This window comes from Amphiprion ocellaris, chromosome 17 (genome assembly GCF_022539595.1).
Source record: "Amphiprion ocellaris isolate individual 3 ecotype Okinawa chromosome 17, ASM2253959v1, whole genome shotgun sequence".
In the NCBI taxonomy this organism is placed as follows: domain Eukaryota; kingdom Metazoa; phylum Chordata; class Actinopteri; family Pomacentridae; genus Amphiprion; species Amphiprion ocellaris.
In genome coordinates this window covers 22810253-22826542 of record NC_072782.1, presented here as the reverse complement: position 1 = coordinate 22826542, position 16290 = coordinate 22810253, and the positions used below count along the sequence as shown (strand labels likewise).

Below are 16290 nucleotides of genomic sequence, written 5' to 3'. Positions count from 1 at the left end.
CAGAAATGAAACCAGATAATATTTAGTATTTCTGCATGAAAATGAGTAAAACAATTTTTTTTGAAATGCTGATCTCCTAGTCAGTGAAATAATCAACTAATCACTGCAGCTCCACATCAAATTCTGTTTGTGTAAATCATCGTTACGTTTATTTTTATTTTACTGCATATACACTACAAACAGTCAGACCTTCTCAACAGAACCCTGACAAACGTTTAATTTTGGTTTAAAAAAAAAGTAGGGCTGTGACTTTTACGTGTTAATTTCAATTAATTACAGAAAAATAACACATAAAAAACGCACCTTTCTCAGTTCCCTAATTTCTGGCATAATGGTAATGCTGATAAAAACTCCAGCCCAGTGGTTGGCGGTTATGAACCTAAAGTCTGTTTACCAGCCGTGAAGATGATGCACAGGAGTGATGTCAGCGCACAAGAAAGTTTGAAGAACAGTGAAGGAAGACGGGATCGCACTGGGCTTGTTGGGCAGAAAGTTTTCTTGTAAAAATCTGCATGATGGCAGCTTGGATAAAAGCGTGGCTGTGTGCAAATTGTGCAACAATGAGTTTTCTTATCACTGCAGCACTTCAAGCCGACAGTATCACCTCAATGCAAAACATGTTGCTGTTAGCACCAGAGCTAATGTTAGCTACGACAGTCCTAGTACCAGCAAACGGTGTAGCCATCCCACAATAGACCAATTTAGAAGACACTGAAAGTGCTTGAGTTTACAAAAAGTCTTAAATTGTTGAATATAATTGCTATAATTGCACTTTGAGTGTGCAGTAATCTGAGAATGTGCTAGACAGATGAAAAATGCAGATAAATATAAATGAAACAAACATTTTGTTGTTTAGGTTATTTAATTTGTTGTTATTGTTCATTTAAGGCAGCAGTGGCAAACACCTTACACTGGGTGATGGTCTAATATATTTGTTAAGCACTGGTTTACAAATCAGGTCAGGTTTTGGAGTTCAGAGGCTTTAACCAATACTGTGAGATACTGCTCTTTACTTTGATTGAAAATTATATCCAGTTGCAGTTATGTTTCCTTCAAATCCATTAGCTGTTGCAGTTTTGTTGTATATAAAAGTAATTTCGACAAGACATAAATTGAAAACTGAATGGTCACTTGTGTTGAACACTCCTCTAAACCCCTCGAACAGGGACAGACAGAAAGAGAGTGCTTGTGTTGATGCTAATAACTCCTGTTGAATAATTCAGAGCTCCTTCTCCTTCTCTCTCTCACATTCTTTAAACTTGCAAACATTTCATTGTAGCCTCTGACTTATTCTTTCCCGCTGTCTGTTCCACATTGTTTGCCCTGAAAGGTCAGATTCATGCTTTAATGTTTGTGTGTGTGGTGCTGCTGGTGTTCCGAAGGCCTCTAACCTAATTACTGTTGCTGTGATTGCATCAGAGAGATTATTCTTACAGTAAGAGTGTATACCTCAAGACATGGTTTATTGATAATTACATCACGCTCTGATCACAGATGTGTTTGGGTTCAACAGATTGGAGTCGTTATCACCGGTAACACTGTTGGTGCAGGCTGTTGGAGGTGTTGTTTCAACCAGCACATTGATTCAGTGTTTCTGTGCCAAGATTGGACATTGCAGGGTTTTTCTCTGAACACTTACCAAGTGTATTGTTTTCTTTAAATTCTACATTTACAGTGCCTACGAAAAGTATTCACCCTCCATAGTAGTTTTACCGATTTATTGCTTTCCATCATTGAATAATCAATTTAATTGGGCTTTTTAGACAACAATTTCAAAGAAAAAGCCTCTTTCGAGTCAAAGTTACATATTTCTACAAAGTAATATCAATTAATGGATCAGTGACTCTATTCACCCCCCCTCAAGTCAATATTCAGTGGATATACAGTGGTGGAAAAAAGTTTTCGGACACCATGCAATTGTGACATATCGCATTAAGAATCACTCTTAGGTCTTGAAGTGCAATTTCTTTTAGTACAGTCACAGCCAAAATATTAAACAAATACTAAAAAAGCCATTAAAAACTTAAAATTGATTGGTTACATAAAAATACATAAGAAATTTTGAGTCTTGGGACATTTTGGTACCAGTGATCCACTAATGAAGGTTGTGCTTTTTATTAAAAGACACAATTTCTGTTGCCGTGCTTCGTGTCTATACAAAGCCAGCACATTTGAAAGTTCTTCAGAGACAAAAATGGCTGAAACAAGACCAAAACAAAAATTTAGAAGAATTAAAAATGGTAATTCAAGAAGAATGGGACAAGAATACCCCTCAAGAGTGTAAAAGGCTCGTAGGGAACATGCCAGCCAGGAGCTCTAGAGCTCTATTGCATGCAAATGGCAGGACCACTAAATATTAATTTGATGTGATGGTTTATTTATTTTTTGTTCAGTTTTGAACACATTCTCTGTTTTTGATTGATTGATTGATTGATTGATACCGACAATGTTGAGAACTGACATATTAAAACTGTCAAGAATTTAGTTTTGTTAGTTTTTCTTGTAAACAATAAACAAAAAAAAACTAATTTATATTTGTTAGTGACTGTCTAATGCAGCCGCAACCTTTCAAATACAAAAAAGATTTTTACACACACATTTCATGAAAATATTTGAGATTGTGTACAGTTTTAAAGGTGTCTGAAAACTTTTTTCCACTGCTATACCTTTGGCCACATGATGATGTCCAAGGCTGATTGAGATCTATCAGCCTACATCCATTGCTGTAAAACAAATCTTCTCCCAAGTCACAGTTCCCTTCAGACTTCATCAGGTTGTCCTCCCTATACTTTGCTGCATTCATTTTTACTCTCTACCTTTACAAGTCCTCCAGGACCTACACTGAGAAGCATCCCAACATCATGATGCTGCCACCACCATGCTTCACAGTGGGGATGGTGTGTTTGTGGGAATGTGCAGTGCTTCATGTCTGTCAAACATTGTTTCTATGCTGATGGCCAAAAAGCTCAACTTGGGTCTCATCAAACCAAAGAACCTTCTAACAGTTGACTTCAGAGTTTCCCACATGCCTTCAGGCAAACTCTGGTCGAGATTTAGTATAAACTTTTTCCAGCAGTGGCTTTCCCTTTGCCACTCTCCCACAAAGCTTTAGCTGGCCACAGTCCCTCTCATCTCAGCTGCTGAAGCTTGTAACTCCTTTAGGGGAGTAAAAGGTGTCTTGGTGACCCCCATCACTAGTCTCTTTATTGTGCAATTACTCTGTTTTTGAAGACGGCCTGCTTGAGGCAGATTTTGCAGATGTGCCATATTCCTTCCATTTCTTAACGATGGATTTAACCTCCTTTGGAAATTTCTCTTATCCATACCCTGACTTGGGCTTTTTAATAACCCTTTCTCGTAGTTGCTTGGAGTGTTCTTTAAGTCCCATGGAAATTGAGATTTTGGACAATAACACTTGATTGTACATTTAGGAATATACTGTGAGCCAGTACTTGTGAGATGCTTGAGACTTAGCCAGAAGTTGATCACATTTTGTATTAGGATCATTTCTCAATAGTATCTAGAAAGATAATTAACTAAGTATGTTTGACAGATACAAAGTCAGTTGAAAACACTTCTCCTTGTTTTGAAAGAATTTTCTTAATCCTGGAATGACTCTTCTAACCAACTGGAAAAAGAAATATTCTGTCCACTTGACTACACTAGTCAAACAGTGTGCCAATGTTATTCAGAAAATTATACGGCAATCCACACTGAATATGTAATAGAAAAATATGCAATATCATGATGCGTAACACTGAAAAATGTACAGCATTTTGGCAATGTAAAGAAGTAAGATTTGTGTGTGTTTATTAGCAATACTTGTGAGTCAGTGTGTACAGGCTTACTATACAGACAGCTCTTGTCTTTATATTTCTGGTTATTTTGAAACAAACGGTTCCTCCGACCTCACCAATATTTCCCATGACTCCACTGACAGCAAGCTGATCAATACCAATAACCTGCAGATTAGTTAGCAAATGAGTGGGCAGGTTTCAAATTACTGAAGCAGGAGCAGGAACTGTTTCTCAATTCTCTCTCTGTCTAATCAGAGAAGTGTGCAGAAGAGTGATATGTCTCTCTTCTGTCTGTGTGTGTGAGTGTGTGTGTGCGTGTGTGTGCGTGTGTGCGTGCGTGTGTGTGTGTGTTGGCTTGAGTTCATAGTCTTGTTTTCATGCACGTGTGAAGCCAACGGCAGTGGGAAGTTAAGCTGAAACACTCATCATGATTTGCATGGTGTTCTGCCTGAAGAGAGCCTGTAATTAGCAGGACGTAGCGCTGCTAGAAATCATTAGATGGTTCAAAGTGCCATAAAAATGTCTTGTGCTATAACAGAGGAATAATAGAACCTGATGCAGTGCTGCAGAAGTGGTGGTGACAGAGCGTCTAAATAGGATGTGAAAGATGAGATTTTACTTGTGGAGCCTTCAGTGGGATGGGAGGAAGTGATGTCACATTCACTCACTTATGTTTGTCCTCCTTTTTTCATCATTTCTAAACCAGCAATGTCTACTAGAAATTATATTTATATTTAATTGATTTGCATCAGAATATACATTTTTGAAAGAAACATATTGTCACAGACAAGATTATATTTTCTATCAATATTATGAGGAAAGCTTTACAGCTGCAGTCAAAGAAAATCTTGCTGGGCTGAAAATGTACCTGCTCTTTAACCAATTGTCAGAGGGGAAAATATCATATGCATGTTATCTGTAGCTGAACTAAATGTTCCACAGTGCACTGAGTGCACTCTACATGTATATTAAATATTTTTCAACTTTTATACTGAAATTCTAAGAACAGACACAGAGCAGACTAACATGCACCGGCATACCTACCACTCTACCAAGTAGGTTTAGTGCCGTAACTTAATTAAGTAGTTTTAATGTTTAAATTTAACCAAGTCAGTTTGGTGTTTAACATCAACAGGTAGTTCTGGTGACGAAACTTAAGCTAGTACTTTTGGTGCTTTAACCAATTGTTGACAGAAAACACATGGAAGCACCGAGTATTAAACAGCAAGTGACAGCAAGTCAAAAAATAATCCTATAATAATGGTCTGAGATGGAACTTGACTCGAGCCCACTGGGTGAAAATCAGCCTCTAAATGTAGAATTCTGTTCCTCTTCATAAGCTCCAGCACCATTCAATAAGGTGATGATGAGCTACTGAGCCTACTAGAAGGTGGAGGAATGTAAAGGAATGTGTGATGATAGTGGCCATTTAACGTGCTGATAAAATAGGCGGCCATATTGGTTGTTGAGTTGTGGTATACAAACTGTTGTTTACAAAGCTTACACTCAACCTTTTACATATCCATTTGGACAAAGTGCAGCTACCCCAATGACCAACCAACTAACTATCTGACCTGGAGACTACAGCCTTAGAAATGTGATTGGTTTGTTGGCATGTTTGTTTTCCACCAAAATATCTGATCTTGCAGTACAATATCAGTTTGTGCATCTAAAGGATTGTTTTGGTTATGTTTAGACCCTGGCAGAACTTAGTTAAAGTCCACAGTGACTGAGAGGTGATTATTATATGTTTGTCACATTCGCATCTGTGCTCACTGTCTGCCTTAGCCAGCCACATTCACTACAAGTCAAAAGTTTGGACACACCTTTCCTTTCAGTGGTTTTTATTTAATTATTTTATACGTTGTAGATTATTACTGAAGACATCAAAACTGAAAAAGAATACATATCGAATTATGTTGTAAACAAAAAAGTGTTAATCTTCACTATTAATCTACTACATCTACATTGTAGAAAATAGGTCAAATAAGTAAAAAGCATTGAATGAGAAGATGTGTCCAAACTTTTGACTGGTAGTATGTAAATTTAGAACATCTGCGTCACCATGTTTCTGGTTACATTGCTGTTGTACATTAGTTGTGTATGAGTGTAATTTCTAGTACACCTTAACAGCTTTATAAGATCGTTTTAGTACTGATTTATCAACCAGTTTGTTTCTGTGCATCTACATGGTTCTTCATTTGCTGTGTGTAGATGAGTATGCGCCTTTATTTCGGGTCTCTGGATACTAACCCATGCACATTGTCTATGTGTGTGTTTTCAGGCAGCGTCTGACGCTCTCAGCAGTCTGGGCCATGTATACACAGCTATCGGTGACTACCCCAACGCACTGGCCAGCCATAAACAGTGTGTGCTGCTGGCCCGACAAACTCAGTGCCAGCTCTCTGAGGCTCGCCAGCTGGGCAACATGGGCGCCGTGTACACAGCTCTGGGAGATTTCACCAACGCTGTCCAGTGCCATGAGCAGCACCTGGACATTGCAAAGGTAGACTGATAATATAATGCAATTTTATATCATGTTTTCTTCTATTGATTGATCACAGTGGATCTAAAAAGTTCATATTCATCAAGCTTAAAGGATTTAGTAGTTTTTTTTTGTCTCATTCCTACTGACACATTACTTACTAGAGCACCACTTGTGGCCGTCAATAAAAGCAATTTCCTCTGCATCATTTGCTGAAAGCAACAGCGGCCAGATGTTGTCCTAGGGAATTACCAGTGGTGGGAAATGTACTTGAAAAGTGCAGTGAGCTAGGTCACATTAACATGGCAAGTAGTTTACTACATCAGAAGCTATTTAATTTATCCATTTATTAACATATGTTTTTATTTGTTTAATTTAAAACACATAAGTAGTTTGTAGGTAGCCGCTGACTAGCAGCTAGCAGGTGTTTGCAGACTACAGTAAGGACTGTTGATGTCACAGTCGTACCGAGGTGCTTTTTTGGTAGCACATGCATGTCCGTGTATATCAGTGGTGTTATAGACTGATGCATGTGTGACATAAAAAAGGCATTGTTTTAATTAGTTTTTCTGCTATATATAGTGCAATTCCATAAATACAGGGATACAGTTTAAAAAAAATATATATAGGGCTTTTCAGTAGGTCGCTTAAATACCTCTGTTTGGACTTTGGCATTTCGAAACCCAATCATTCTACAATGGTGGGGTTGATTTTGAGCAGAACCCAACTCTTTATGTGGGGGGACCCATCTGCCTGCTGGCCGACAGGTTGAAAGGGACAGAAGAGGTAGAGAGGTGGAGAGGGGGAGGGATAGGAGAAGAGGAGGGTGGGGGACAAGCAATTGGATACATGTATGATAAGATAGATGATACGTACAAAGTACAAGCTAACACTGAAATTGATTCGTACTTTACTGTTATGATGTACGGCTTTGGCATTAAATATACTACATATATATAGCTGGTAGTAAAATTCAAGCAGTATGTAGATGAAAATGTCAAGTATAGTGAGGGCGATGCAGAGTAGACTGGTAGAAATGGGCAGCTGGAAGCAGTGGGCTGGAGGAAGGTCAGCAGCAGCATCCCACAGTGGACATGATGGAGACTAGGCCAGTTGGTGGGACAGCAACCACAGATCTGAAGCATCCAGCTCTGGAACCAGGGACACTTGGAGAAACGACACAGGGGGAAACAGAATAAGTGCAATGCAATAACAGTATATATATTCGATATAAAGGTAGATAGAGAAGGGCTCAGTGCATCCAGAGAGGTCCCCCAGCAGCCTAGGCCTATAGCAGCATAACTTGGAGCAGAACTAAGGGACATTCAAGAGGAAGTCAGCTGTGCAAATAAAAACTCCACGTCAGGGTCCCCCAGTCAGCCCTAACTATAAGATTTGTCAAAAAGGAAGGTTTTAAGACTGGTCTTAAAAATAGAGAGGGTGTCCGCCTCCCGAACCCAAACAGGGAGCTGGTTCCACAGGAGAGGTGCCTGATAACTGAAGGCTCTGCCTCCCATTCTACTTTTAGAGATTCTAGGAACAACAAGTAAGCCTGCAGTCTGAGAGCGAAGAGTTCTGCTAGGATAATATGGTACTATCAGGTCTTTAAGATATGATGGAGATTGGTTGTTAAGAGCTTTATATGTCAGAAGAAGGATTTTGAATTCTATTCTAGATTTAACAGGAAGCCAATGAAGAGAAACCAATATAGGAGAAATATGATCTCTCTTGCTAACTCCCGTCAGTACTCTGGCTGCAGCATTTTGGATCAGCTGTAGAGGTTTCAGAGAGCTATTGGGACAACCTGATAATAAGGAATTACAGTAGTCAAGCCTAGAAGTAACAAATGCATGGACTAGTTTTTCTGCATCACTCTGAGACAGGATGTTACTGATTTTCACAATATTTCTCAGGTGGAAAAGGAAGTCCTACAGATTTGTTTTATGTGCGAGTTAAAGGACATGTCCTGGTCAAAGATAACGCCGAGGTTCCTCACAGTAGTACTGGAGGCCAATGTAATGCCATCCAGAGTGATGTGTATGAGTTACTTGCCTTACTTAACATCGCACTTCTTGCAACAATGTCCATGCTAAAAAGGTATATTGTGCACCCCTAGAGCAGATCCTGAGTTTTATTCCGGATGACAGCAGGAAGCTCTGCTGTGCTCCTTTCTTCAGAAGTGCTCAGGAAAATGTAACGTATACAGATGCTGCCTTCTGCACAGTTTAATCCATAAAAGAACTTTGCTACAGAAAAGCTGTTGGATTTAGCAAACACAGGTGTTCCAAGAACACTATTGAAAAATATAGTCAAACTAGTAGCAATGCTATTTGTAATGACATTTTAGTGACACCACTGTCTGAGAAAGTATTGCACATTTTTTCAGATGAAACTTAATATTTGGGATGTGTTTATCGGGAAGGAACCGGAAGACTTGTGCTCAGTTCCACAGAAATGGGAGAAGTAAAAGTAAAAGTTGTTGGTTTTGGACTTGTGGTGGGGTTTGTTTCTCTATCCTTATCCTAATCTACAGGCTGGCATAATAGCAAATGATGACTATGATAGTAAAGCTGAAGAACCTCATAATGTCTGTCTATGTGTTTTTTATATAAAGCAGGAAATTCTGTTTTATTGTCTTCATGTAATGTGCATTATGGGTTTTTTGAGGTGTCACAGTTTGACAAATAGATGAAAAAAACACTCAGATAGAGTCACATATTAAAAATAAAGACATCAGTTACATCCAATAATTGGATTTTGGGTTATTAAGGAGAGAAGTTCATTCTGTCTGTGGATGTATCTTTTATGGCGGAGTTATTGTATATTTCACCACAAACATAATGACACTGGCTGTTAAGCCTGTAAACTGTTATGTAACATTTGCAATTCCTGCAGATGTTACGTAAGAGCCACAGCAAAGACTCAAATCTGCACATTTCACACTTTACATTCGTTGACTGGATGAAGAGGGTGAACATAAAACTGCAATCATCTCACTTTATGGAGCTTTCTCTCTGAACATATAAAGGGACCATCTGTTGATTGTGGAATTGAATGTGTATTTGAATAAAGGTTTCCTCAAGTAATATCTTCAGACTGATGAAAGTTTATAATGCTGTTTTGACATTATGCTACTTTTCAGCTGGAAGTGTAGCCATCTGTTTGATATTTTGTCTTTAGTTATTCAGCCATTTGCAAGAATGCATCTCTTGTCAAAGTGAAATTCTTTGTCTGAGATTAACATTACAATCTGCTGCAGAGGTTCAATGCAAACAGTGGTCTTAATCCTTTTTTTGGTGTTACAGAAAGAGAAGTCACTTTTGAAGAAAACAGAAAATGTGGAAGTTCCAGTGTTCTTAGCAGAAGTTTAAATGCACGGTATCAAATAACCATGTTTTCTCCAGATACTTCGGTTTCCTCCCACAGTCCAAAAACATGCTGAGATTAATTGGTAATTCTAAATTATCCATAGGTGTGAATGTGAGTGTGATTGTTTGTATATGTAGCCCTGTGATAGACTGATGACCTGTCCAGAGTGACCCCTGCCTTCACCCTAAGTCAGCTGGGATAGAGTCCAACCTCCCAGGACCCTAAAGAGGATTAAGTGGTGTATAGATAATGGATGGATGGATGGATAGATGGATGGTATCAAATAGCTCCGTATCTGAGTATGTCTAATGTCTTTGGTAGACTTTGGAGAACCGGCGTGAGGAGGCCCGAGCATACAGCAACCTGGGCAGTGCCTACCACTCTCAACGGGACTTTGACAAGGCCATATCGTACCACTCAAAAGTGCTGGAGCTGGCACAGGAGCAGGCCGACAGGGCCATTGAGATGAGGGCATATGCTGGTCTGGGGCACGCTGCTCGATGCATGCAGGTTGGTATAAAACCAGTAAAGATGGGTTTAAATGATGAACAAGCTTTTGTCACTCATACATGTGATGTAAATGAATGTAATAATTTTGTCTGGATGATCCTCAGGACCTGGAGAGGGCACGTCAGTACCACCAGAACCAGCTAGAAATTGCTCAGGAGCTGCAGGACAGAGCAGCACAGGGCCGAGCCTCTTCCAACTTGGGTAGGTTCAGTGTTGCCAACTCCTCAGTAAGGAAAGTAGCACTTGTCTGTCCTAAAAGTCACTAGAAGTCGCTAAATGGCGTTAACGCCTAATTTGCATATTTTTCTATTTGAATGTAATTGTAATGGACGTTGTAGAACAGAGGAATAACATTGTGGGAGCGACAAAAAAAAAAACACCCAAAATATGTTTAGAACTAGAGACTGTGTGAGTCAAATGCAGGGATTTACTTAAGCGTGACAGTGAAGAAACATTTTCATTTACATCCCGCTCTGTAAGCCAGGACTGCAGCGGCTTTGCACACGTGTGATTCTGGATGTGGAATACTGTGGGTCTCGTCTAATCAGACCGCAGCTGAGACTGTTGTGGGGTTACTAGACTGACTGCCTGTGAGTGCTTTAGGACGGGGAGTAGCTCACAGCAGCACCTGCTGCTCGTTGAGGACAGTAACTGCACAACGATAAGTGCTTTCCTGTCAGAGTCTCCAAAGCACCAGAAAAAGCTGTTAAATTTGTCGCTAGTCGCTTTTGAAAAAGAAAAAGTTGCCATGAGGATTTGGAAAGTCGCCAGATTTGGCGAGAAAGTCGCCAAGTTGGCAACACTGGGTAGGTTCAACTGAGGGTCATATGGGGTGGTGATGATGTGGAAACTAAGTCTCAAATCATGGGCCAGAGTCTAAGACTTGACCGCGTTCGAATGTCCAAGAAAGTTTCTTGAAAGGTCTTCAAAAAATCACCAGGAGAAGTCAGCATTCAAGGGCAGCAGGATTTATTATCGACAGAAATTCCAGGAGCATTTCTTAGCAGTGATAACACCACAAGAAAGAACAGAGATACTGAGCTGTGCACCGTCTTTTATGCTGTGAGAGTTGGTCATTTTTCCACACCTAAAGGATGTATTTTCTGATAGACAGTTTTGACACCATTATACTTTTGTAAATCCATTGGTCAGATCTTGACGTCAGGTTATCATATTTCACCCCTAGATTACACCCTACAGAGGACATGCATATTAGGCTATCATTAGGTCGTGTTTTACAGAGAACATGTCCAGACATGTTCAGACTTAGCCCTGTCAGTTTGTGACAGATTTCATGCATGTTACACCATTATGTGTCGTTATGTTTCTAATATATTTTAACAGTTATATTACCTTGCCACCATTATGTTGAGCAGTCCACATTTCATCTCCTAAAAAACATATGATTTATCTTCACACCAAAGTTACAGGTTATACTTTGTGATCTCCCACTAACTTTCCAGACATCATTACTTCTACACACACAGCTTCAAGGCCTTCCTTTTTTCCCTCCCACACACACAATGCAATCAAAGCTTTGGTGATTATTAGAATATTAAACATTAAGTATTACACACACACACGCACATTTTTTTTTCTGACACTGTTCAACAATTACAATATGATGTGACCTCTGAAAAAGTGAGTTGAGTAGAATTAGGACTACTACTGTATCAGACTGATGCATTAAAAGGCTATCTTTAAATGATGTATTTCTACAGATGTCTGGTTTGATGAGATGTTTGTTGCTTTGTGATTGGCACAGATGTTTAAGACAGTAGGTTAAAAAACATGGTGCCACAGTGGCTGGATCCATCAGATCTGACATGGAAAGGAGAGGTTAGCCGATTTAAGGTGCAGATTTTATCAACATGTTTAATTTTCATTTTTTTCGGCTGCAGGCTGCTCACGCGACTGGCTGTTTCTTGCTGAAATGCAATGCAGAGTTAACTGAAGAATAATTTAAAATATTTTACAGACACAGATAAAGCTACAGGTAGTTCTTTACACTGAAATATTATGTTTCAGACTCTGTCATAAGAAACTATTCAAGCATTTCAGGAGGTGTTTTTATTAGTTATTCTCCAAAATTACGGTGGAATGGCTATGTTTAAGCTATATGTTATCACTGTTGGTGATACTAGTTTTATTCCAGTCTGCAAACATTAGGCTTCTTGTTTATTCAGTAATTAGTAATTTCATTTTTGAGAACATGAGGGCTGCACAGTGGCTTGGTGGTTAGCACGTTCCCCTTGTACCTAGAAGATTTCCGGTTCGCATCCCGGGATCTTTCTGAATGGAGTTTGCATGTTCTTCCTGTGCATGCATGGGTTTTCTCCGGGTACTCTGACTTCCTCCCACAGTCCAAAAACATGCTGAGGATAATTGGTGACTATAAATTGTCCATAGGTGTGAATGTGAGTGTGATTGTTTGTCTCTATATGTAGCCCTGTGATAAACTGGTGACCTGTCCAGGGTGTCCCCTGCTTTCACCCTAAATCAGCTGGGATAGACTCCAGCCCCTCACGACCCTAATGAGGACTAAGTGGTGTATAGATAATGGACGGATTTTGGAGAAGTGGACAAAGTCACAGAGTGCCGTGTGCACAGCACAGTGAACATCCTAATGATGCTTCTGACCTGATGCCCATTCTCAGTTCTCAGAGATCTCAGAGATTGCGGCTCTTGCACTGTCACAACTGCTGTTGCTTCTCTCGTTGGTTAATGCAGACCCTCCTCAGGTCAAAAGCAATTATCCTTCACATAAAGGTTGGATTATCCCAGCTGCTGACTGACTTAGATCATGATGTAATGATGTAATCACAAATGCGCACCTACCAGTGGTCACAAAATCTTCTGTTTCTGGTGTGGACAGCACCATGTAACATGTCATCCTGACTGGTGACAGTTGCTGTTCATGATAGTTGCACATGAACAGTCCCAGAACTTTTTGATTGCACCATGAATGTGTGAAGAATTTGGACAGATTTTGAGTAGTTTCATTGTAGAATAGTAGCGATTGTGTTGTGTTTTGACCTCTCATTGTTTAACAGTCATCCAGCTATAAATTTTATACCTGGTCCTAACTAGCCAACTTCAAAGAGGTGACAAGTAAAAAGGACATATGAAAGAGCAGTTTGAAGTCGTTTTGCATCATTCAGTTGTTTTTTATCTACAAAATACATACTGAATAAGAAAAAGAAGAAGAATAACAATGATCGGATAAAGACAACAAAGGTAGGAGATCTATAGTGAAGCTGCACTGTCATCCTGGACAACGGATAGATGACAAGTAGGAAGAGGATAGAAAAATGCATGTTTTGTAGTACTGAAAAGGAAAAAGAAGAAAGAAAGTTGAGGATCGGTGCATCTGCTGAATAAAAGAAGAAAGGATTTTTGTTGGTCTACAGCATACTGACTTTAAATTACTGGTTCATATTCAGTTCAGTCCACGATCTGAGCTGACAGTATATTGTATTGTTTGAAAGTTCCAATATAATGCAGCATGATGACTCAAATAACCACAAACACAGAACTTTGCTGTTAGTTCACGAGAAGTTTATAACAAACAATGTACACTTCACACAAAAGGATAGTTGAAGGTAGAAGTAGTATTTGGCAACACAAAGTTTGCCAACTAACGAGTAAAATATCCACTGGTGATGGGTTGACATGTTCCTCTCACTTTTAAGTTTTTTATCCACTAAACTTTAATACTTTCAGTTTTGTTTCTTCACTAAAATCTGTCTAAAATGTCTGCTGAAAACCAGATGAGAGAAGACCAGAGCTGATAAAAATGACACTACATGCTGTTCTTGTTGTTTGAGAGCTCCGAGAGACAAGCTAAAGGAGCAGCAGGGAGGGGATTTTGACCATGTTTTTATTCCCTGGATTTTGGCTCACAGGCCACATAGAGAATGCCTCTTTTCTGGAAGTTGTTAGTTGTATTTATTGATGGTCTATTTGATAGAGACAAATACAGTGCACAGAAGTAGACTGAAAATAGCAGTCCAGTGCAAGTATCATAGTGCTTATAGTAAATAATAAATTACAACATTTACCCCAAGATTGGCCTAAGAGGCTGAAACGTACAGGATGCAAAACTGTACACTTTTAAATGCATTGCATTTACATTTTACTAGACAAGAGTACAGGTTTGTTGCTGAATTAATCAGAGTTTAGTAGCTCGCTCAAATATTCAGATACCAGAGCTGTGCTTGTTTCACAGAAAATGCCTTCAGAAAAAAAGATGTATGTAGCCTGAAATTATTTTTTCTGAAGTGATGCTAGATATACACATCCATCAAAGATTAAGACAATGATTTGTAATAAGATGGACGTACAACTTCTCCCTGTCAACACAGTGTCTGCAAGTCTTGAAAAGCTTTCAGTTCCGTTTAAAAAATGCCTTAAAGTCAAAAATCAAGTGAACCAAACTGGTACAATATGCATTAAAAACTCTGCTATTTACCGTTTACATTATTATGGAAACAGAATAACCAATTTTGTCACATCCATCATTTATATTCTAAATTTGTTCTCACTTTCTTTGTTGAAGAACCTCAAACTTTTCCTGAAGCCAATCCTTGACCTTTGCATCTTTACAACAAACACTGACTTGTCTTTATTTGAGACATTTAGTATTCTGTGTGATTTTCTATTTCAAAAGGTGGACAGTGATGCAATTTTAGATAAACACTGTTGCAGTTTCAAGCCCAAATGATTAACCAGCAGGAACAGAAGTCTTTCTTTCCACCTGATTAAAGCTTTGATATGGTTTGTGTGCAGCAGCCTCATGAGCTGTTCCTTTGTTAACCATTGACCCGCTCTGTCACTGCTGTCGCCACGGTGACTCAATAGACTGACTGGGCTGTTGTCCTGGACCTGGACAACTCAATCTGCATCGATCTGCAGCATTACAAACAAAGAACTCTTTTCTTTGCTGTATTTTAAACCTGTGTGAGTCCTAATGGGTGCTGCAACTCAGACAGCTCGTTAACCAAATTCGAGAGCCTTAGATCATGTGATGGTCTGGTGTTTGCATCATCTTTTCTGGCTTTTTGAGGCCCTATCACATGACTGCAGCAGTGCCTCTCTGGACAATCAACACTCATGTTTTATTAAGCAGGCTTTGGTTTCTGCGGCCGCAGGGATATCCGAGAAGCAGTGAACCTGACTCCACAGCTGAGTGGACAACTCGCCACTCTTTGTGTTTGTATGTACAGCAATGTGCAAAAGTTTTAGGCATGAAAGTAAAGTGAGGATACATTTAAACATAGTGACATTACCTTTATTTGCCTGAGTTCTCTGTGGATTTAAGCTGCTTCTATAAGGAACTGTTCCCACCTATTAATTGTATGCATGACTTCAAGATTAAAAATGTAGAATGAAAAAAATGTTGAAATGAAACTGAAATTTCTTCTACATCCTCAAGTTCACAAGAAATTCACTTGATAACTTACTTTTTCTTCACTTTGAGTTCAAAATGTTTAGTTCTCTCTCCTATCTTAACGTGCCTTCACAATTTTAGACAAGTGTATGTGATACTTGCAAACATATGTGAATAATGCACGACAATAAGAAGGGACAATTCCCAGAAGTGTAAAGAATTTTCCTCGAAGCCTCTGTCTCTTCACGTTGTCCTACAATGACTACAGGATTTTTTTTTTTCATGTGATGGAGGCTGACGTTATATTTTCCTTGTCTTCAAGCAGAGCTGAAGCTGTGTAGGGAACAGTGACTGCTACTGCTCTGTAACGCCCAGAGAGATTCTCTGTGTGATATTTAGCTGCCTTGAATTGACTCAAAGTCAGCTTGACTTGACTGATCTTCTCTTGGCTTCATTTGGCAGTTATTGACCCTATTAGTCCTGTTATTTGTTATTTATAAAAAAAAAATGAACTGTTTTTACATTTTGTTAAAGTTTTCCTATTGTAGTCATTATAAGGACTCGTCATACATTCTGTATCTTGTTTTTTTCACAGCAGGCTAGACTATCCAAATCTTCCATCATTTTACTTTCAGATTTGTTATATTAGCCTTTATATGAATCAGATTATTTCTCCCCGTGGGGAAATTCACAGGTTCCAACAGTGTTCACACATGAAAGATAAAAGGCTTGCAAAAATA

General features: G+C 39.1%; 1 protein-coding gene across 5 annotated transcripts in view; it reads left to right on the top strand.

Annotated features, from left to right (window-relative positions):
- ttc28 (tetratricopeptide repeat domain 28) overlaps positions 1 to 16290 on the top strand; it is a 185322-nt gene that overhangs the window by 112216 nt on the left and 56816 nt on the right. For all 5 annotated transcript variants that reach the window (XM_035951235.2, XM_023276807.3, XM_055019431.1 and 2 more), the window contains 3 exons: positions 6082 to 6303; positions 9973 to 10161; positions 10266 to 10362. In XM_035951235.2, coding sequence (XP_035807128.2) covers positions 6082 to 6303; positions 9973 to 10161; positions 10266 to 10362 — 508 coding nt within the window. The remainder of the gene's footprint in view (positions 1 to 6081; positions 6304 to 9972; positions 10162 to 10265; positions 10363 to 16290) is intronic.